A 22,844-nucleotide genomic window follows, 5' to 3' on the forward strand; every position below is an offset into this window, starting at 1 on the left:
AGTGCAGACCAAGAAATGTAAAATTTTCCTCACTGTAGTACAATCTCAGAGTTGGTATATTTAATTAGCAGGGGGTGTGAGAGGTGCGGGGGGGGGGGGCAATGTAAAAGACAACTTTTTTTCTTTTTTTAATTTGATGTTTGAAGTGTCAAAACTTCAATCATCTGGTCCTTGACCCCATATGATGTTCGAAGTTTTGCAACTCTGATCATCTGAAGCAGACCCATCTATGTATATATATATATATATATATATATATATATATATATATATATATATATATATATATGTGTGTGTGTGTGTGTGTGTGTGTGCATTTATATCTAGCTATATCCAATATATATATATCTATATATATATATATATATATATATATATATATATATATATATATATATACACATACACACGGATTCACTATGCAATCTTGAAATACTGAAATGTCAAATTTCAGTATTTCGAGACTGAATAGTTGAAAAACCACATACACGAAAACCCACAATCATGACCATTCACGCACGCACGCACACACACACACACACACACACACACACACACACACACACACACACACACACACACACACAGACACACAAACCAGGACATAATCACACACACACACACACACACACACACACACACACACACACACACACACACACCAGGACATAATCACAAACACACATACCTAACTAAACAAACATAACAACACACACAAACACACTTAACCTACCTATAAGCAAGCTCCCCTGCACCCCCCACACCTTCCTACTTATATATTCTAACTCCGAGGTCGCACTAAACACACAAACACACAACAAACACCACCACACACACACTAAAATCCCTACCCATTATCCTCAAACACACACTTACTTGAAAGCCAAGATAAATCCACAAACCACACCACACATCACGAACACGACAGCACGATAGCAGCGGATTCGACATTTGCGGATTCGGCATCGTATAGTTTCGGTTAACTGCACTTTCCACTATTCGGTCTCGATGTACTGAATTTTGACATTTCAAAGCAGTGTAAGAAACTTCTCTGTGTGGAAGATTTTCATTCCATATATTTCTAGTTAATCACTGTATATTAATCAGATCAGACAATAGTAGTAGAAGTAGCGAATGTAAACTTGTCTTAAGTCAAAACAAAACAAAAAGTAATAATAGAAAATATATAATTGTACAGCATTACTAAGTATTCAAAAGTAATCCAAGCAAGGCAGGCAGTCTGTTTCCAGTCGAAAATCCTTTATTAAGTACACAGGCAAGCGATCCAAGTAAAACAAAAATAGAGTAATAATTTCCTCACAAGCTTTCTAAATATATATATATATACTTTTTATCAGGCATGGGAGTGGTTTATTGTGCTGTAAAACAAAGTGTTATTGGTACACATGTTAAATTCACATCCCTTCCCCCATCAGTGTGACATTCGAGCTGTTCCTGCCCTACCTAGTAGCTGTCATAATAATATATAACCCTTATGTACTTTAAATAAAATTTATAATCATGTGGTACCTCTTATTTAACCAAATTATTAAGTAGATTATTAAGTCTGTGATTTTATCCAAGACAGGACCCACTACACTTTAGTGGGTTGTTTTGAGACTTCAGGGATACCACGGAGATTACTTGAATTTTGACATTTCAGTACGTCGAGACTGTCTAGTGTATCCATATACACACACATATAGACACACATACACACACACGCACACATGTGTGTGTGTGTGTATCTATATATATATATATATATATATATATATATATATATATATATATATATATATATATGTATATATATATGGGTTCACTACATATTACCAAAAACTCATTTGACTGAAAAACAGCACTGGCAGGTATATGCCCAGTTCCCCACTGTAGCGCGACCCTGGAGTGAGAATTTTGGGGGGAGTGGGGGGCACAGCCCCCCCACTTTTTGCAATGTTTGTACTGATGTTATATGTTTTAATGTATTTTTAATGGATACACATGTATATAATAGTGCATAAACTGCAATTATGTGGGGTTCTGAGGGTGTTTTCAGGCCTCAACATTTCTATATAAAACCGATGCCAGCTTCAAAAACATAGACAAACGTAACTTCTAAGGCTAAAAAAACTGACACATGAGCCATGTACTCAGGCCTCTATCCCTAAAACACAAATGATCAAAATGGCTGAGGACTTAATTACCTTGATCAGGGGTTCCCAACCCCCCCCCCCCGATAAGAGGCCTAGGCAAGACAATGATTATGATTCTTCAGATCAGATTTCTATTTCTTCTGATTCCTCTTCTGATCAGGAATTTTCTATACCACCCTACGAGGATTCAGATGCAGAGGAATCCATCCCATCTGCATCTCCTCCTGAAGATTATTCTTTTGGAGAAACCTTGCATACTTTAAGGGAACATTTTCATTGGGAGAGCCAGAATTTCTCAGAATCAAAAAAGAGGCTTAGGGATTTCCTTCTTCTTCCTCAGCATAGGCTTTTGACTATACCTCCTGTATTAGACATTGTTGATGATGTGTTTTTGGAATCATGCATGGCTCCAGATTCCCTACCTCTGGCTCCTAGTAAGTCGGACAGATATTACAGGGTTCCTGACTCCCACAAATTTTTATTCAAAAATCCTGCTGCTGATCCTGAAACTATCTCACAGGGTCCCAAAGGTGTAAAGGCCTCAACAGCTAAGAATCCTACCCCCTCTGATAGAGATTCCAGGGCACTGGATAAATGGGAAAGAAGGTTTGTATATCTGCAACCTTGGCAATTAGGGCCTTAAACTGCCAGTTTCGTATGCTTAAATATCAACAGTATGTTATGGGATTACCGAAACAGAAAATGATGTTGATGTCTGAATGTGTAGAAAATAAAGAATTACAGGAATTATTGCATGCAGCAGAACAGGTTGGAAAGCATACTTTGCAATGTGGTTTTGATTCCTTGGAGGCCTCTTGCAGGGCCGCAGTTACTGGATCTGTGATTATAAGGCATGCCTGGCTCAAGGAGCAAAATCTGCCTGATCATGTTAAAGCTAAATTGTTGGATGCACCTTTACAGCATGATACTCTGTTCGGTAATAAGGCAGAAGAGGTTTTAAAGAAAATGGAAGACAAAGCTAAGTCTATGAAAACTGTAAAAGACTTCTTACAAGTGCAGCCACCAAGATTCAGTAGACGCTGGCCTACAAAAAAATGGTCCTTTCCTGTGTCCGACAGAGCCTCATGGGGCAAATCCAGGTGCTCAAATGGCTCTAGATACCAATCACAAGGTTCTTACAGGTCAAAGCAATGGGGTGCCTCTACCTCCAAATCTGGAGGAAACAAAGCACAAACCTAAACTAAGCAGTCTCAATGACTTCCCCCTGCCATCACCAAGCACTTATCTTTTGGCCCTTAGGGGGAAAATTAGCACTTCTTGCTCAAAATTGGCAGTTAATAACCCAGGACAAGTGGTTATTACACATAATATCCCATGGATACAGATTTAATTTCCATACCTTGCCAATTCCAAACGGTTGGCCAGATCTGCCACAAAATCAATGAGCAGAGGCACAGAAACAAGTTATGTCCCTCATGGATATGGGGGCTATTCAACCAGTACCAGAACAGGAAAAAGGGCAAGGATTTTACTCAAGACTGTTCCTGGTACCCAGAAAAGACCATGCCTGGCAGCCTATACTGGATTTATTGATTTCTAACACATTCTTGGACATTCCAAAATTCAAAATGTTGACTTTGCAACAGCTTCTGCCCATGCTGGGCAAGAATGCTTGGTTAGTGACTCTAGACTTAAAAGAGGCATACCTGCATATCCCAATAAGGGAATAGTGCAGAAGATACCTCCGCTTCAAGGCCGGTTTTATGCATTACCAATTCTGTGCACTGCCCTTTGGCTTATCTACTGCGTCCAGGGTCTTTACAAAGTGCCTGGCACCAGTAATAGCATTCTGCAGACAAAGAAGCATTCAAATTTATCCCTATCTGGACGATTGTCTCAGTCAAGCAGAAAACAAGGACATTCTTCTTCAACATCTGGTGTTTGTAAAAAGGCTTCTAACATGCCTAGGGTACACAATAAACAAAAAGAAATTACAGCTGGTGCCCACTCAAAAGATTACATTCCTAGGTGCAAGCTTGAATACAACTGCCCAGATGGCTTACCTTACGCCAGACAAGCAAAGGAAACTGACTTTTTACTTCACACAGATGGCAACAAAAACCCAGTTATCTGCAAGACAAATTCTGCAGGCTTTGGGGTTCATGGCATCCTGCATTCTACTAATTCCGTATGCAAGACTGCATATGAGGAAACTACAGTGGTATCTAAAAAGTTTATGGAGTCAACATTGTCACAGTCTGGAAACAATGATTCCTCTCATTCCCTGCCTACAACAGGAGTTTCTTTGATGGGCAGAGACATGTCACCAGAACATGGGACGGTCTTTCTCTCTATCCCCTGCCACCCAAACCCTAACTACAGATGCATCAGACTATGCTTGGGGGGCCCACCTGGCGGAGAGATGCATTCAGGGCATATGGAGCCCAAAACAAATGCATCTGCATATCAACCAGAAAGAGATGTTAGCTGTTCAGAATGCCCTGACAGCCTTTAAGGACTTACCTCATCCAGGACAACTACTGATAAAGACGGACAACACCACGGTTATGTGGTACATAAACAAGCATGAGGGTACACATTCCTACCCCCTTTGCAGACTAGCCATGGCATTGTGGGACACAGCCTTGACTTACCAAGTACACCTTCAAGCTCAATTCCTGCCAGGAAAACAAAATACCCTGGCAGACGACTTAAGCAGAAATCTTATGGACCCTCACAAGTGGAAACTGAATCCACAAGTCTTCAGCATGATAACAGAGAAATGGGAGAGTCCATTCATAGATCTATTTGCCTCTCCCCAAAATTATCAACTGGACAAATTCTGCACAAGGACTTATCACAAACAAGCATGGAAAGTGGATACCCTATCCTTCAGTTGGAAAAACCTATCAGTCTACGCTTTTCCTCCTCTGCCTCTTCTTCCCAAGGTCTTACTAAAGGTTAGACAGGAAAAACCAAAAATTATCCTAAATGCCCCAGATTGGCCTTGCCAGCACTGGTACCCATTTCTAAGGAATATGTCTCAACTCCCTCCTTGGTACTTGCCTCAAATACCTCATCTACTTTCTCAGCAGAGCAATCAAATTCTGCACAATCAGCTCCAAACTCTGAACCTGGCAGCATGGCTGATCATGTAATTATTCAAACAACACCTCTCAGTAAATCAGTGATGGATTTCATTTCGGAAGCCAGAAGGCCTAGTACTAGAAAATCTTATGCTAATAAATGAATGAGATTCTGTGCTTGGAACCAGGCACAAGGGACGGACACAGCAAAGCCAAATATTCCTCAGGTTTTACAATACTTGACTGAGATGCTTGACAGGGGCCTTTCTTTTTAATCAATAAAAATCCATGCCTCTGCCATCTCGGCTCATTACAACATGGAGCCTCCCATCTTTTCTCATCCTCTGCTAAAACAGTATCTTAGAGGGGCCAAAAATGTAAGGCCTCCCAGAAGATCAACAACTCCATCATGGGACCTCAATTTTGTGTTGGAAAAGCTCACCCTGCCTCCATTTGAACCAGCAGCTACTGCGGATTTAAAGTTTTTATCTTGGAAAACAGCTTTCCTTCTGGCAATCACTTCAGCAAGAAAAGTTTCAGAATTACAGGCCTTCATGGCTGTGGAGCATTTTATTACATTTTACCCAGACAGGGTGTCCCTCAGGACCAATCCTTCCTTTATGCCTAAGGTGGTATCCAGTTGTGTCTCTTAACCAAACTATTCACCTGCCAACTTTTTACCAAAATCCACAGAACAAGGTGGAGCAGATTCTGCATTCCTTGGACGTACACAGACCACTAAGATTCTACTTAAACAGGACCAAATCTCTAAGAAAGTCTGAGCAGCTCCAGGTGGCATTTGCTGCAGGATTAGAAGGGAAGGCTATTTCAAAGCAGACTATTTCAAAGTGGATAAGCCACTGCATTTGTTTCTGCTATTTACATCATGGTAAACCGGTGCCCAAGGGAATCAGGTCACATTCCACCAGGGCTGCATCTACCTCAGCAGATTTTCTCAGAGGGGTGCCAACCAAAAACATTCTAGAAGCTGATACTTGGAGCTCTGTGCATACTTTTACAAAGCATTATCATTTGCTTTTCTTCTCTAAGTCCAGGGCTGGCTTTGCCACTGCAGTTCTGCAGGGCCTTATAGCCGCTCCTAATGCTATTTAGTTCCAGCCTCCCATCCATAGCTTTGGGATTCTACCCAAATGTAATGACTGCAACAATGAAACATGAAGAACATAGTACAGTTGTGTACACTTACCATAAATGTAGATGTTCGAGTGTATTCACTGTTGCAGTCCAGGTTACCCACCCGCCATCCTCCTTTTTTCTAGAACTTCTCTTTCCTTCACTATATTCTACAGCCTTTGTGGTGTATTTGCTTTTAGATGAAGGTAAAGTTCATGTTGTTACAATTGCATTTTTTATATATGTATATATATATATATATATATATATATATATATATATATATATTTTTTTTTTTTTTTTTGCTCCCCATTTGGGGGGCACCTGACATCTGGGGCAAGAAAAAACTGAATAAAATGGCATCGGCTGCATGTTTTATACCCCTGACGACCTGACATCATGGAAGAGGAGACAGCAACCGACGCAGGACCCATGACTTTGATATTCAGGCCGACTGAGGGCAACCTGCCAGCAGATGATTACCCAAATGTAATGACTGCAACAGTGAATATTTATTTATTTTATTTTACATTTGTTGACCGGGCTAGTCTAACCGGATATATGTTCATTTTCAGTAGAGGCCCGGAGAGAAAAGCTCCAATGGAATATTACATTGTTTATACAGAATAGACCATACAAGATTAGAATTTAAAAAACAAAGTTAGACAATATATGCAATGTACAACTATGATAGTAGCAAACAAGGAGAAAAAAGTCCTAATGTCTTTATACAAAGAAATAATAATAAAAAAAATATATATATATTTTTTTTTTTGCCGTGGTAGTACTGTGTATATGAGATAACATTTCACTACATAGATATTAAGAAAAGGAAAGTTATGAGGGTGTAGGGTAAGAAAAAGAGACAGAGTAAGAGGGAAAGTTAATCTGGGTTGGTACAGGGGCAAAGCCATTGACTATTGAGATGCATAGTTAGTTGTCTTTTAAAAAGTGAGAGTGTAGACAGAGATGTGATATCAGAGGGTAGTTTGTTCCACATTTTTCCAACACAGTTGGAAAAGAGGCAGTCCCCTGCTGAGTTATTAGGTTTGGGAGTATAAATCAGTAGTTTGTTTGAGGAGCATAGCTGATTCATGTTCTTGTAAGGTGTAACAAGGTTAGAGAGTATTGGTATTTTAGTTGGTTGGTGTAGAATTTTGTGAGCTATTAAGAGCTGTTGAAGTATTAATTTGTTGGTAAATTCAAGCCAACCTAGTTGTCTTAGGTTCAGGCAGTGGTGAGTTCGAAACTGGGATCCTGTAGCGAATCTAGGAATATTATAGTAGGATGTAGCAAGTTTCTTCAGGTTGCTTTTGGAGAGATTAGTATAGATGGGGGAGGCATATAGAAGAGTAGAGATGAGGTGAGATCTAGCTAAGATTTTTCTTGTTTCATGTGTAAGGAAGGGTTTGATTCTGTAGAGGGAACCAATTTTTTTGTTAACTACTTTTATTGTGTTGTTGATGTGTGAGTCAAAGCTTAGATTGTTGTCAACAGTTATTCCTAGTAATTTTGTTGTTGAGTCAGGAGAAATGAGAGTGCTATCAGTGGATGTGAGAGAGAAATTAAGTGGTGTACATTTACGGGTAGGTGGGAACAGTAACAGTTTGGTTTTCTTGGGGTTGAGGAGAAGGCAACGATCAGAGAACCATTTTTCAACAGAAGAAAAGGCTTTTTGGGTAAGAGACTGAAGTTCATTTTGAGAGGTGGCAGTGCAGATTATAGTAGAATCATCTGCATATTGTATGCAAGTGGTGTTAGGGATAGCTGATTGGAGGTCATTAATAAAGATTGAAAATAAGAGGGGCCTAGGATAGACCCTTGAGGTACGCCTAAAGAGATAGGTAGGAGATTAGATAGTGAATTCTTCCAGAGTACTGCCTGCTGACGGTTGTCAAGATAAGATGTGAACCAAGTTAAGGAAGGGGTGTCAAGTGAGAGAGATTTTAGTATGTGTAGGAGGAGTTTATGATTAACCATGTCGAAGGCTTTAGATAAGTCAATGAAGACTGAAGATGATAGGTAATTGTTGTTGCGGTTGTGGTTGATGGTGTTGGTAAAGGAGAGTAAGGCAGTGGTAGTACTGTGGGAAGGTCTGAATCCATGCTGGCTGTTAGCAAGTAGACTGTTTTGGAGAAGGTGGTTAAGAAGTTGTTTCTGGATACATTTCTCCATAATTTTGGCTAGAGGTGATAGTAGTGCTATTGGGCGATAGTTTGAAAGGTCATTACATTTCCCCCGTTTGTGTAGTGGGATAATGTGAGATATCTTCCAGACAGAAGGGAAGATTCCTTCATTAATAGATCTATTTATTAGAATAGAAATAGGGTAAGCAATGGCTTTGGCTCCAATTTGCAAGAATTCAGCAGGAAGTTTGTCTGCAGAGGGGGTGGTAGGTTTAAGTTTTTGGAGCAGAGATGAGACAAAGGATGTAGATATAGGTTGTAAGTGAAGAGTAGGAGGAGTATTTGTGGTAGGTAAGAGTAGTTTAGAGGTGTCAGGAGATAGGTGACTAGCAAGAGTTTGGATGGTATTAGTGAAGAAAGAATTGAAGTCATTGGCAATTTGTGTGGGATTGTCTGGGTTAGAGTCCTGAGGGTTGGGTGTGATAGACTGGCTTGGGGATAAGAGATTATTTATACTGGCCCAGAATTTTTTAGGTTCAGTTTTGGAGGTTTGTTGTAATTGAAGGTAGTAGTTCTTTTTGTCTGTCAGTATGGCTTTTTTTGTACTATTCCTAAGCTCTTTGAAGTATTGGTGGTCTGATAGTTTTTTTGTGGTATGCCATTTTGCCCAAGATTTGTTTCTGAGAATTATTTTTTGCCTAGTACTGTTGGTCAGCCAGGGTGCTGCTTTAGCTTTGGTTCTAATAGTACGACTTGGGGCATGGTGATCCAGGATAGACAAGAAAGTGGAATTAAAGTAATCTACTGCCTCGTTAAGTGGGAGATATTTTATTGGGGACCAATTACATAGTCTTAACTCAGTTAGAAAATGCTCAATTTTAAATTGCTTTATGGAGCGTAAGGTTCTGTAGGTAGTAGGTAAGATTAGGTTGGTTTTATGTCTAATAATATATGTTAATGAGTGGTCACTTAGGTCTTCTGGTAGGGTACCTGCTTGGTAGTTCTGTTGGGGAGTATTAGTGAGGATCCAGTCTAAGGTGGTTTCATTATTGTTGGTTTTGTTAGTTCTAGTAGGACTATTGATGAGTTGTATGAAGCCATAGAGGTTTATATGGGAGGTAGGATTTGTATTGTTACAGGTAAACCAATCAATGTTAAAGTCACCTAAGACTAATGTTTCTTGTGGGAGGTTGGTGGAGAGTGAACTGAGGATACATTCAAGGGTATTAATGTTATTTCCTGGAGGGAGATAAGCACAAATGATATTTATAGCTTTGGAAGTGTTGACTTGTAGTTTGGAGCTGATTATTTCGGCATTATTTTCTACAGTAAGAGTCAGATTGAGATTACTAAGATGGAATTTTGTTTTGTATACAATTGCTACCGCTCCACCCTTTTTGTCAGTGCGATCAAGTCTAATGATGCTAGAGTGATTTCGTTGTCTTTAATGGTTGGCTTGAGCCATGTTTCAGTTAAACATAAAATGTCAAATTGATGGATTTCTAGGAGGGCATGGACTTGAGTGATTTTATTGCAAATACTTCGTATGTTTAGATGGGCAATAGTGAGGGAGTTGCTAGATATGGAAGATATTAGAGAATGAGGTTTGTCTTGTTTTTTGTGGACATTGGTATTGGTATGGTGTGGGCCAGGGTTAGGATGAATATCTCCGTCCAATAGTGAGTGGAGGAGTTTATAATATTTTGCTAGGGGAAGTTTGTAAATACAGCTAAATACTTTCCTAGTTTTTAGTTTGCTTGATTTGAAGTGTGCTAGTCTGTGGTATTTAGCTAGTGGGTAGTTAGGCTGATAGGTGAGATTTAAGAAGGTGAGAGAGAAAGGAGATATAGATGTAGAGGTATATTTAGAGGGAAAAGGAAGAGAAGAGTTAAGTGGGTATTCGTAGGATACTCGAACATCTACATTTATGGTAAGTGTACACAACTGTACTTTTTAATCTTTTATTAATGAAAATTGATTAAACTATGGCAACAAAAGAAAATCACTAATGACATATATAAAATGAAATAGAGAAGACATTATATTCTTGCAAGTGACTCACTTGACTTATAAAGATACATACTATTTAAATAACTTAGGTTATATAATGTTATCATCTGCTTCATTTAACAAAAAGAGGAGAGGAACTGCTATACATTGTTGAAAATCTACTATAATGCCTAAGGTCATGGAATCCATTAATGATCCAAAAGGAATGTACACATTTATAACAATTAAATATAAAGACAAACTCTATATACTAGTTAATTTTTACTGGATCCCTGGAATGGGTACAAAAGTGGTTAAAGATCATTTAAATGTTGTACTAAGCCACTGGAAGGGTAGTTTAATTTTAGCAGGGGATTTTAACTGCACATCTAGTATAGACAATACAAATGAACAGAAGAAAGCTTAAAAGTATACCTTCATTTGCCTGAACGGCAGTTGTACGAATACACTACTGTGTGACTTCACATGTCGAAAAGCAACATGTCCCACAAAACAAAATGTCGAAAATGGTAATCTGGAAAACCAGATTCAACAATTTTCGAACTCTAACCATCTCCAACCATCTCCAACCAACGTTATGAAGGGGGGGCAAATCCTCCTGCACCCCCCATGTGGGGGGCTGTGCCACCCCACACCCCTCCACTTTAATATACAAACTCCAAGATCACACTACAGTGACAGAAAGGGTTCATTTCCCCATCCCAGCTATAGTGCGATCTGCACCTGCTGACTTCCAATGTGTGAATGCCAATGTGTCAAACCATTGTCACTCAACATTTCAGGAATTTGGACGTTGTATTTTCGCACTTTGGTGCATCGTACAACCTCCTTTCACATAAATGAAGGTATACCAAGCTTAAATTCTGGAATCAGCTAAAGCACTAAATAGATGGATTAGTAACAATAATTTAGCTTATTTAATAGTAAAAGCAGAAGATAAGTCATTGTTCTTTACTCATTATTCTTTGTGCATGGGGAGCATGCTAGCATTGATAGGATTTATGCCTCTACAGATTTCCTTAATGTGAATTATCTTAAAACTATTCCTTGTCCTTCATCTGATCATAATGCACTAAGGATTAATATATTAATGGATATAGGGCAATTTCAGATTATTTATAGAATTACAGTGTATGAAATTATAAGAATTTAAAAATTATTTTAAGGAACAAATAGAGATTTTTTGTATTTGAATGTTAATGGTCAGGTTAGTAAAGCCATACTATGGGACTCCTTAAAATGCATATTAATCATAGAATGAGAAGATGGGCTACTAATAGAATGAAAGACTAGGACAAAAAGTTGTTAGAAATACATGAAGCAAACTTTGAACAACAAAGAAATTTGATAATGCTGAAGTTATTAAAATGAAGAGGAATATAGCAAACAGTTTTAACAAATAAAGTGGAGATAGCTTTAGAAAAAATATAATTGCATAATTGTGTGATAACTTCAAAAAATCAACATAGATTAGTTAATAGAAGAACATGCTAATCAAAAAGGCATAAATTAATAACATACAAAATCCTCAAACTAATAAGCTTATTTCAGACATAGAGGAAATGCTTATTTTTTTTAGAAATTCTATAAAGGATTTTAATAAAGATAAAAATAATAGTCCTGATGATTAGAAAATTGACAAGTATTTAAAGAAAAAAATGTTACTAACAAACTTAATGACCAAGAAAGTTGAAGAAGCTTTTAAAAATGTGAAAATGGAAAATATCCAGGCTTAAATGGTTTAAATTCAGAATTATATAGTCTGCTTACATTAAATATTTTAGAATTACTTAGTGATATTTTCAGGATAATTCAAAGTGACAAAATAATTCCTCCTTTGTGGAAATTTTCCGTAATCTCACATTAAAAATGAAAGGATAATTTTCTCATATAGAGCTATTTCATTATTAAAGGTAGACTATTAAATGTTTACTTCCATCCATGCTGCAAGATTAACATATATAGTAGATAAATTGATTAATAACGATGAAACAGGTTTTATAGTCAACAGATTAACACATAATATAAAAAGGGCAGTAACTATCTTAGATTTAGCAAAGGGAAAGAAGAAGAAAATTGGCCCTAATTAGCTTAGATATCGAGAGAGTTTTTGATTCAGTAGATTGGAACTGCTTGTTTAAAACTTTAGAATCATTTTCATTTCCAAAACAATTTACTAGAATATTAAAAAGCCTGTACAAACATTCAAAAGCATATGTTAAAATTGGATCTTACATTTCTCAAGGATTCACTTTACACAAAGGCACAGATCAAGGTTGTCCCTTTGTTCGCTCTACTAGTTGCATTAGTTGTTGATCCCTTATATAATAGTGTACAAAGCAATGGAAAAATTGATGGATTCTCAATTAACAAGGATTGTCAATCTAGAATACAGCTTTTTGCAAATACTTTGTTAATGACAGGATATTTAAATTATTCAGCTGAAGAAATGGATGAGGAAATTGAAAAGTTTCAAGAAGTATCACTGCTGAAATATAATAATAATAAAACTGAAACTTTAATGTCAAATCAATTACTAGATAGTAGGTTTAAAAATAAATATAACTGGGATGGAAAAGAACTAAAATATTCAGGAATAAAAGTCTATCAAGATGTGACTAAGATTATTAATAATAATTTTGAAAAAAATAATTGAAGTGTTACTTATTAAATATGGAATGATTTTTTTTTTTACTTTCAAGGATATGTTTGGCACTTATTAAAATGATTACATTACCCAAGATTATATACACATTGCAATCAATAATTTTAATATCTGACAAAGAAACTTTTAAAGAAAATGGAAAAAGTGTTAACATCATTCTTATGGTATCTTAAAAAGCTGAGAATTGATTATAGAAATCATATAAGATTATGGTAGTATTGCAGTATTAGCTTCACAGATTTAGAATCATTCTGTTGCTGCAAATTTTAACTCTGTTATGCTCTGTTTAGACTCAACTTACACTATTCAATGGAAAACCATTCAGGAGTAGATTTTACTAGATTTTTATAAGTTTCTCAAATATGGTAAATTGGAAATATGTAACAATCCTTTTATATGGTTAATACAATTTACATTGGGAGGAAATTAGTTTCAATTTTTAGACTCTTCATGCATGAAATCAATTCATAAAACAGTTAAGAAATATGTTTTTAAAACTCCATTGATATTAAAATTGTTGTGCTTTCCCATTGCATATACCTCTTGATTTAAGGAAATTGAAAACAATGTTAAAATAAATTTACTACAAAGGAATGGATTATTATTATGGACTGATTGCTTTGAAAAATGAAAAGCTAAGTTTACAGAGTGTTTAATGAAATATTATAAGTTGTATGACTTGGATAACCATCTAATATTATCCATCAGTAAGAAATTAAATGGATTTGTATAACATAAATGAAAAAGAACAGAACACTAATCCCCCATTATATGGATATATGAATGCTATCATCAAAGGTAAATTGACTTGTAAAGGAAGCTTGTCCAAGTTATGTAGGTTAATTATAAATAATAATTTTGATGAAAAATTCTGGAATGTTTTAGACAGTACTGGATTGAGTGACTCAAGAGATGGTTAGAATAAACTTTGTTACTTCAATCAGTTAGTCAAACTTATTCAAGTTTATACTGGAAAGTTTTTATGTGGAAATATACATGCAGAATGTTTTTACTCCCTATAAAATCTCTCCATTTGGTAAAATTACTTATTTAGTTTGTTAGAGATATAATAAAGATGTAAAAGCTGATTGGACACATGTTTATTGACCGTGAAAAATTAAATGTCTACTGAGAAGAGATAAATTAGTTTTTTAAGTGGTTATAGCCTGATAATTGTTCTTTAACTACATCAATAATGCTCATGAATGTTGCACTTGCTTTATCTGTAAAAGCCAAACAATAAAAATTGTTCCTGAGTCTCCTGGCAGTGACTAAAAAATTATTAGAAAAAATAGAAATCAAATTTAGTTCTTACATTCAAAGAATTTTTAAATTTAAAAGCAATACTATACAAATATGAGAAAAGAGTGATCAGAATAAGATCCATAAATCATACCAAGACTTTCAGTGGTAAGGCTAGCTTTGAAATATTGCTATTGAAATACCAAGGCTCTATGTGTTGCTTGTATAAGATTATCTTGATAATTCAATGTATTCCTAACATTCTATAATGGTACGTGATGTTCATTTTTTTTCCTTTCTGCGCATATATTGTAAATATATTACATTAATAAACCATTTTTTTTTAAAAGAATGTTATTGGAACCAACAGTAAAACTGTTTGGAATTTATCCTTATCAGTCCTTCTGAAAGCCACTGGAAGATGAATTATGAAGAGAATTGTATGAATTGCATAAAGCATAGATGACATATGAGCAAATATAAAAGGTGGTGGCTTTAAATGTTAAACATTGCTTAGGAAGTTATAACTAAAGTTAGGAATAGGGAACTGTCTGGCAAGCATTTCTAGAGATCTTTGCTCAAGGTTACAGATGTTTGCAAGGCCTGATGGTTATGGAATTCAGCAATAAGGAGAGTAGTCAGCAAATGACTTTGCTGCTGTAGCACCCAAGAAATCAAAGCAGCAGTAATTGGAGCTCAGGGACAGACTGCTATATAAGCAAAGGAGAATAACGGTATTGCATACTTTAAACTACCCTTTATAAAAAAAATGACTTGTGGATAATGTTTACAAGTACAGTTCTGTGAATAATACAAAATAAAAGTATATAAGAAATGAGTTGGTAAAGGCAACATATAGCTACTTTTTAACTACCTATAATGTAAAAGTACAAAAATAGATGTTGAGCTTACAGATAAAGGAATGTGAACTATGCTAATCAATGGTAGAGTTAAAAGGGTTGTATAATGAATGAAGTACCAGTAACATTAAAGTATCTAGTTGTGTCATAAAAAGCAACAAGGTAAGATATGGAGAAATGTATATGGGGTACCTTCTGAAGAGAAAGCTATGAAAATGAATGGGGTAATTATTTTCCACAAGACACCTGCCAGAGAGAAATCAGTGCTGAAGCTGCTATATTACTACACTGATAGGGTAGTTTGGGCAATAGATCACAGTATGGTCAGATGTATGGAATAACAGAGACTGATTACATTTAATGAGGAATAATAAGTTCTGCTAATTAACAGCTCGCACACCACACAAACAACATTAAACTCACTTTAACAGTCTATACTAATTTCAGGACAGCCAACATCTTGACAAAGCAACAGCAACATATCTGTTTAATCTTGACAAAGCAACAGGAAAAAAATATTTTTTTTAATCAGCCTCTCTTTGCATAGTGAGGGAATGTTTTTTCATCATTTAACAATCTATATTCAAGGAATGGCATATACAATACTAATGGAAACACAATTCATTTAAGTACTGGCTAATGGTATAACTAATGTAAAGGGGCTGCAGTTAATAGTCTACATAATTATCACAGGCTTCTGGTCACATGTACAATAATATGGCTTCATGATAATAGTTGAATGGACAGAAATGTTGAGCACCAGAGTGTTGAACCCTATATGTTAAAATCAGAAATACTAACATAATTGTGTGATTATAGTACAGCAAGGATCAGGAAATTGGATTTATGTGTGTGTATACAGATATATATATATATATATATATATATATATATATATATATATATATATATATATACACACAGATAGATGTAGATATAGCTGTAGATACAAATATAGATATAATTAGCAGGGGATATGAGGATACAGAGGGCTTTGCCTCTTGCAATAACAACTGCTTTTTTCCTTACTCAGCTTTTTGATTGTTGTTGTTATGGCACTTGATATTCAGGAGACTGATATAATGACATGAATTCCAATAATACCTGTATACAGATACAGGATTCCAGACAAAAATTTGTACATTTTAATATCCTTGATCTTCATCAGGTAGTTGAAATACTAAACTTCAGCTCACCATCACCATACCATAGGGCACATGTACAAATTACATGCATCCAACACATTCTCACACATTTCCTGGTGAAGTATAATGCATCATAGCATAAACAGATGCATATGCTCACACACATACACTCGAAAATATAATGAGTTTCTTACCCGAGGCCTTTTCCATTCGACTCGTGAATGTTCTCTGCTCTCAAAACTCTCCCATTGCTGCATGACTTTGGCAACTTTCAGATCTGTGTAATTCACTATTTGGAAACCAGTGACATTTGCACCACCATGCTGGAATTTGTCTAAATCAATATCCATGAAGCCCTTGAAGGATAAAGAAGATTGTTTTACCAGAAAGGATGGACATCATACCAAGACAATTTTTCTGTTAAATCATAGTAAACATTTATGAAAGATGTATAATATTTGTTTGCTTATTCTTGTTTTACTGAAGAAGATTTAGTAGAAGAAAAAGAAGATAGACTGAGCCAAGAATGACCTTTTTAGTTATGACATGGGCCACAATGTTGTACCCATGCATGCAGCACTCAGACTTCCTGCTGTTCAGCTTGCTCACTAAAGCACTGCTGTGTACACTTGAAAACATACTAAACAAACGATTTCTTAAAAAGGTTTGCATCACTCCCACAGTTCCAGCTCCAAGGAGATCATGATTATTTATTTTGTGAGAACGATACCAGAGGTGGCTTATTACACTTCCCAGTCCACATAAATTTCTCCCCCTCTAGCACAGAACTAGCCTTCTGGGCTCATTTCATATCCTTAACCACATCTTACAGAGACAGGTTTAGTACAACGGTTGCCATTTCTGAGCAGTTTAATCAGTTATGTATCACATATAAAATCACACAAACGAACAAATAACAAAGGAAATGCAGCAAGAACCAGACATACAGCACTGACTAGTTTGAGGGTGAAGCCTAGAAATCGCTAATTAAAAAAATAATGAAACAATAATAATCCATATGCTTTGCTTTTGGTGAGTTGAAGAGGCACATATTTGATGCACATTACTAAAGAGCAGGATTTCTTAATGATGGAAAACATTTACTTTCATTAAATATAATACTAATTCAAATAACTCTAAACAGCCACTTATACAAGTGTTAATCTAGCTCATGGCACCGCGCTGCAGCACACATTTACTTAAAGAAATGCAGATGTAAAGCATATACACTGTACCAAAACAAGAGATGGAGGACTAACTACTTTACATAAAAAAAGACATTAAAATATAACTGATGGAAATATAAGTCCAAAGATAACATATTCTCTAAGCATAACAATATCCTCTTGTTTTGGTGGTACTGGGGAGTACCAGACTTCCTAATATCAATGAAGCCCTATACCTATTGATTCAGAACTCAGGACACTTGTGGTTGGTATGGGATTCCCCAGTACTACTAACACAGACATTAATAACTGCATAAAATATAAAAGTTTAAAAGCATTCACTGCATACAGAAACCCCCCCCCCAAAAAAAAAGTACAACAGGTCTTTCACTGACAATTTGTTAGGATTGTAGCTAGTGAAATTTCAGGGCATTGTGTTCCAGTGTACTTTGTCATGCAGAATCAATGTCAGTTTGTTTCACAAGCTTAAATGACAAAGAAAGCCAAAATATTAATGAAAAAACAGAAAAACTTGACTTTGATCTTCCCCAAAGATTTTGCAGACAGGCAAAGCATTCTGCTCCTCCAGGTGTGTGTGTATATGCAGGGGTGGTAGGGCATTGGTCCATCTAGTATAGTCTAACTCTGAGATTGGGCAATATTGTATGATACTGGGAAAAGGCAAAATATGTGGTGTAAAATAATGGCATTTTCCATTCTTCAATTTTGTGTGACTCACAGCATACTGTTTTATGGGGGTTGAGGTGGTTTACATACTTACAAGAAGTATACATTAGGAGGATTTGTGGTCTAAACTCTTGTGGCAGGAGAGGGTAGCCTACACCCTTCTGGCTGGAAATTGCTGGTTGTAGGCCTACTGTGTCTGTTATTCTGAAGTGTCTTAGTCCTGGCTTAAGCACTTGTGCATCAACACCAGTTGTTTTACATCAGGAAATTTTGTGGACTAGACTCTTGTGGTGGGAGAGTGCAGCCTACACCCTTCTATGTTGGGAATTGCTGGTGAATTGCTGCATTATTTAAACTGCCTTCTGCTGTTCTGACTGTGATTTCTAGCACTTCTGCATTTTATAGCAGAGGCTAGATTCAAATTTGCTGAATACACACTGTTTGATATCACTTGAGCACTAAAACTAGCTATTCACTGAGATACTGAAATATATGAGGCATCCGTTGCTTCCACCTAACTATAAATGTCCATTTTTGCTCTAATACTGCACTTTTAATTTATATTTGTATTCTACTGTCAGAGTTGTCTGAACTACTTTCTGGTCACATTTTACTGTACACTGTACTAGTTCAACTGCAGCATGGCCCAGTTCCAAGTTTGCTATTTCTGGTATATGCTGTTGGACTACGGATCACATCACATCTCTTGAAGTCTTATTGGTTGCAAGATGCATTTTCAATAAATGTGACTTTCAGAGCAAGAGAGTTTTAATGTTGTTCATGCTAAGTGTGTTTGCAATATACGTTTTGTTTGGTTTAGCAAATATCTGTCAGTGGTTTTGCTGTAACATATGAAATAAATATTTCAAATTAAATACAAACCTGTTATTATTATAAAAGGAAAAAAGAAAACAGCATGCACACTGACAGGCCTGAACAGTTTTTATTTTCTTCTTCTAGTAACTGGGGAGAGACAAAGTATTGGGATATTGGTATGACTGTGGGGTGGGGGCCCAGTCCACTACCCTGCCAAGAGTCCCATTTGACCATGATCCTGCTCTTCCTCTTGTATATGATAGAAGGCTGAGCAAGGTGGCCATGCATGGTGTGCAATAGTTTATGAATTCCATCCTAGCCCCAGTTAGCAGAGAAGATTAAGACAATGAACTGTTAACAAGTGGCTTTCTGAAGTCCACAGGTTGATTCCTTTAGTGCTCTTTTTCCCATTGTGCGGTTCTGAAAAGCCCCTTAGCCAGACAAATGCTCTGGTAGAACTGAGACATCAGGATAGTCTCTTCAATGGTCCTTTGGACTACATGCCTATTATGCAATGCCATCTCAGCAAAGACAAGAAACGTGCACGCTGATTGGCCAATCCAACCAGTGTGCACATTGTAAATCCAGCGTAACCAAAGTAAAAACTCCGGTCGCTAATGTATCATGCAGCCGTGACTACAAATAAAATAAAAATTACTGAAACCCTTAAAACTGACAAAACCCTTCTCCTTCTATACTGCCATAAACACTGTGTAAAAAAACAATACATTTAACCGTTTCATTATTACCAGCAATGCATCGGAACACCTACCTTCAGCAGTAGCACCCACAATTCTACTCTCCCTGATTCTGCATACTACATGCGGAACCAGTGCCAAGATAAGCTACAGTTAGCTCTCCGTGCACAAAAATAACAGAGCCAAGCAGTTCAATCCACAAGCAATAGTAACAATAAGCACTCCCAATAATCAATCGTTCACTCAGTCAGTCAACTATAATTTTACCCATAAAATCCATAACAGCTTAAACATATAAACATAAAAACATAAACAACTTAAACATATAAACATCTACAACATAGAAACCCAGCAAAATAAGATAATTATATATAACTAAACCATATTACATATATATATATATATATATATATATATATATATATATATATATATATATATATATGAATATAAAACTATCTATAAACACAATCTGTCATTACAGGTACTACACTAACAAGAACTCAAGCCAACATCTGAGCATAGACAACCAGCAAGTCAGAAGCAATACAGACATACAAAAGAAACTACAACAGGAAGACAAACCAAATGCTTTAAAACTACATCTACTTATATAATTATTTCCTAACATCACTTGAGAAATTAATAATAACTTGTATTTAAATTAAAAGACAAATAAACAATAAATACAAAGTGAAAGTGTGGACTACTTTATCTTACAAAAGTGGAAGAATACAAAGTAAACCAAACAAAAACCTAAATAACAACAACACAAAACTAACAGCATTGTATAATAGCAATAACCTATGGCTGGGTATGGGTAATGCTGGATTTACCCATGGTTGGCTTTGTTTGGTCACGAGGGCTTTGCCAACCCTGGGAAAATCCACCCAGCTGTGGGTCATTGCTATAACAACTAACTATGTAGCTTTGAACTTACCATAAGAGTAGATGTCCAAGTTAGATCAATGTTGCAGTCATTACAAGATGGATCTATGCCACAGATGGGGGTCCTGACTTCCAACCAGTCTTCCAGAACTGTGAATACTTCCCTCTCTACAATAGCTGAGCTAATGCCACCTTTCCCGTGACATCTGCATGTATATATTGTTCTTCACTGAATCTCTGCAAGAGAATTGTTACAGGGCAAACACTAACATCTGTTACAAGACCTAGAGAAACTGAAGACATACCTCTCAACTTCTTAGTGCAAGAAATCTGGACAATGCCTAAAATAATGGGGGGACAAATACCCAAAAAAAGGATATATTTCAAACATTGCTCTTACAAACTTAAGAAAATTGCTAGAACAACAGGATTGGTGTTAGCATGCATCTTTCTGAAGGATGTAAGTCTAAAACTCAAATGTAGGTCATTATTTACTGACTTCAGTTGTCATTGATTTGCCAGAAAACCACAAATTCTATGAGGAACAGAACAAAGTATGTAATGTGTCTCCAGAAAGAGAAACAGTGTTGCCTTTAGGCTACTATGTAACCAGCTGATTTGTTATAAAACATTATTACATGGCACTTCAGTTCAAGAAACACTAACTTCCTGTCTTATTATTATTTTTTTCATTGCAGTTGCTGGCCTCTGGTTCCATCATACTGCATTAGCTGGTTTGCTTTCAGTGAGTTATCCCCCAATGAGAATACTATTAAATCTGTCAGGAATTTCCACACATTCATGTACATTGGGCAACAGAATGTTAGTCAATGCACAACTTACTCCTGAAATATTAAATTTCTGCCATCATCTACCGCTTCTGTTTGAGTTAGTGACTTATTTGTGTGTTCTAGATAGTGCATGGTTAATTTGCCTAAGTGTATGGTCTGTAACTGCTTTTACACAGGAAGATCAACATGTAACCTAAGAACATACATTTCAGAACATATTAGAGAAATTAAGAAAAAAAGATAAAGAATGCTATAATAACATTTAGCAATGTACAAAAATTGCACATTACAGCAAGTGTTTTATAAAATAGAAGTTGATATGAACACTTGGATTTTAAGAGAGCAGAATAACATTGCTAATTATATTCTAAAGCTCGGACGGTTGCATGCTTAAACAATAATTTGAATTTCATAACTATTTTAAGGTCAGTGACATATTAACTTATGTGCAACTTTATTTTAAAATTCATTTATGTGTATTTTTATTGGAACCAAATGTATATATATATATATATATATATATATATATATATATATATATATATATATATGTATATATATATGTATATATATATATATATATTTATCATTTGTTCCCCAGGTTAGTCCCACTAAGCTAGCAGCCTGTTTTTAGGGGAGACCCAAGGTGGTATTTATAATACTAGGGAAAATTGAGTAGTCAGTGCATCAGGGAACTTTGCCTACTCTTTTCAGTAGGTGTCACTGGCTCTCTTACATCCAGCTGAGCAACCTTCATTTCAAGCAGATATGACTTCATTAGCATCTCATCTGAAGGATGATGCACTCAGTTCAGCTTCACCCTTATGCTGCAGTGTCAGAGATGCATCTACATGGTGTGGGAATAGAACCCCCCCCAAAACCTTCTGTACCAACTGGGAGTGTGCTACCTGCTCTGACAATGACACTGCTTACTTTTAGATTGCCTGTATTGTTATGGTGTTTTAAGCGAACAGCCAGGCATATGCTTTAACTCATTCACAGCTGTAACACATTTTTTGTATTTGTCCAGTTAATACCCTCAGCTATTTATGGCATACTGACTCTTTTGTGAGTGTCTTCTTTAACTAAGTGACTTACCAGTTAATAACATGCAGTATTAGAAAGGGCAAGGAATAATTAACAAAATGAAACTACAATTGTTAATGTAGGATGTCTCATCGTACGGAATTTAATCAGTTTTTGCCACTTATTATACATATTTTCATATTTATGTCCATATTTTCAAACTGAAAGACCTACATGCTATTGAGGGATATGGATATGGTGTAATGGTGGGAGACACAAAAATTCATTGTCAATGTCCATTTACATCATAATGTACTGGAAATCCTGTAATTTCTTTGTTAGTAATTATGACAATAAGCAATATTTCCACATGTACTTAATACTTCA

General features: G+C 36.1%; 1 protein-coding gene across 4 annotated transcripts in view; it reads right to left on the reverse strand.

Moving 5' to 3' along the window:
* The window catches only part of GRIA1 (glutamate ionotropic receptor AMPA type subunit 1), a 2,520,544-nt gene that overhangs the window by 1,240,750 nt on the left and 1,256,950 nt on the right, over positions 1-22,844 (reverse strand). For all 4 annotated transcript variants that reach the window (XM_044069490.1, XM_044069489.1, XM_044069493.1 and 1 more), the window contains exon 6: positions 16,580-16,741. In XM_044069490.1, the coding sequence (XP_043925425.1) occupies positions 16,580-16,741 (162 nt within the window). The remainder of the gene's footprint in view (positions 1-16,579; positions 16,742-22,844) is intronic.

Source organism: Protopterus annectens, chromosome 4.part0, assembly GCF_019279795.1.
Source record: "Protopterus annectens isolate FY-2018-M chromosome 4.part0, PAN1.0, whole genome shotgun sequence".
NCBI lineage: Eukaryota > Metazoa > Chordata > Ceratodontiformes > Protopteridae > Protopterus > Protopterus annectens.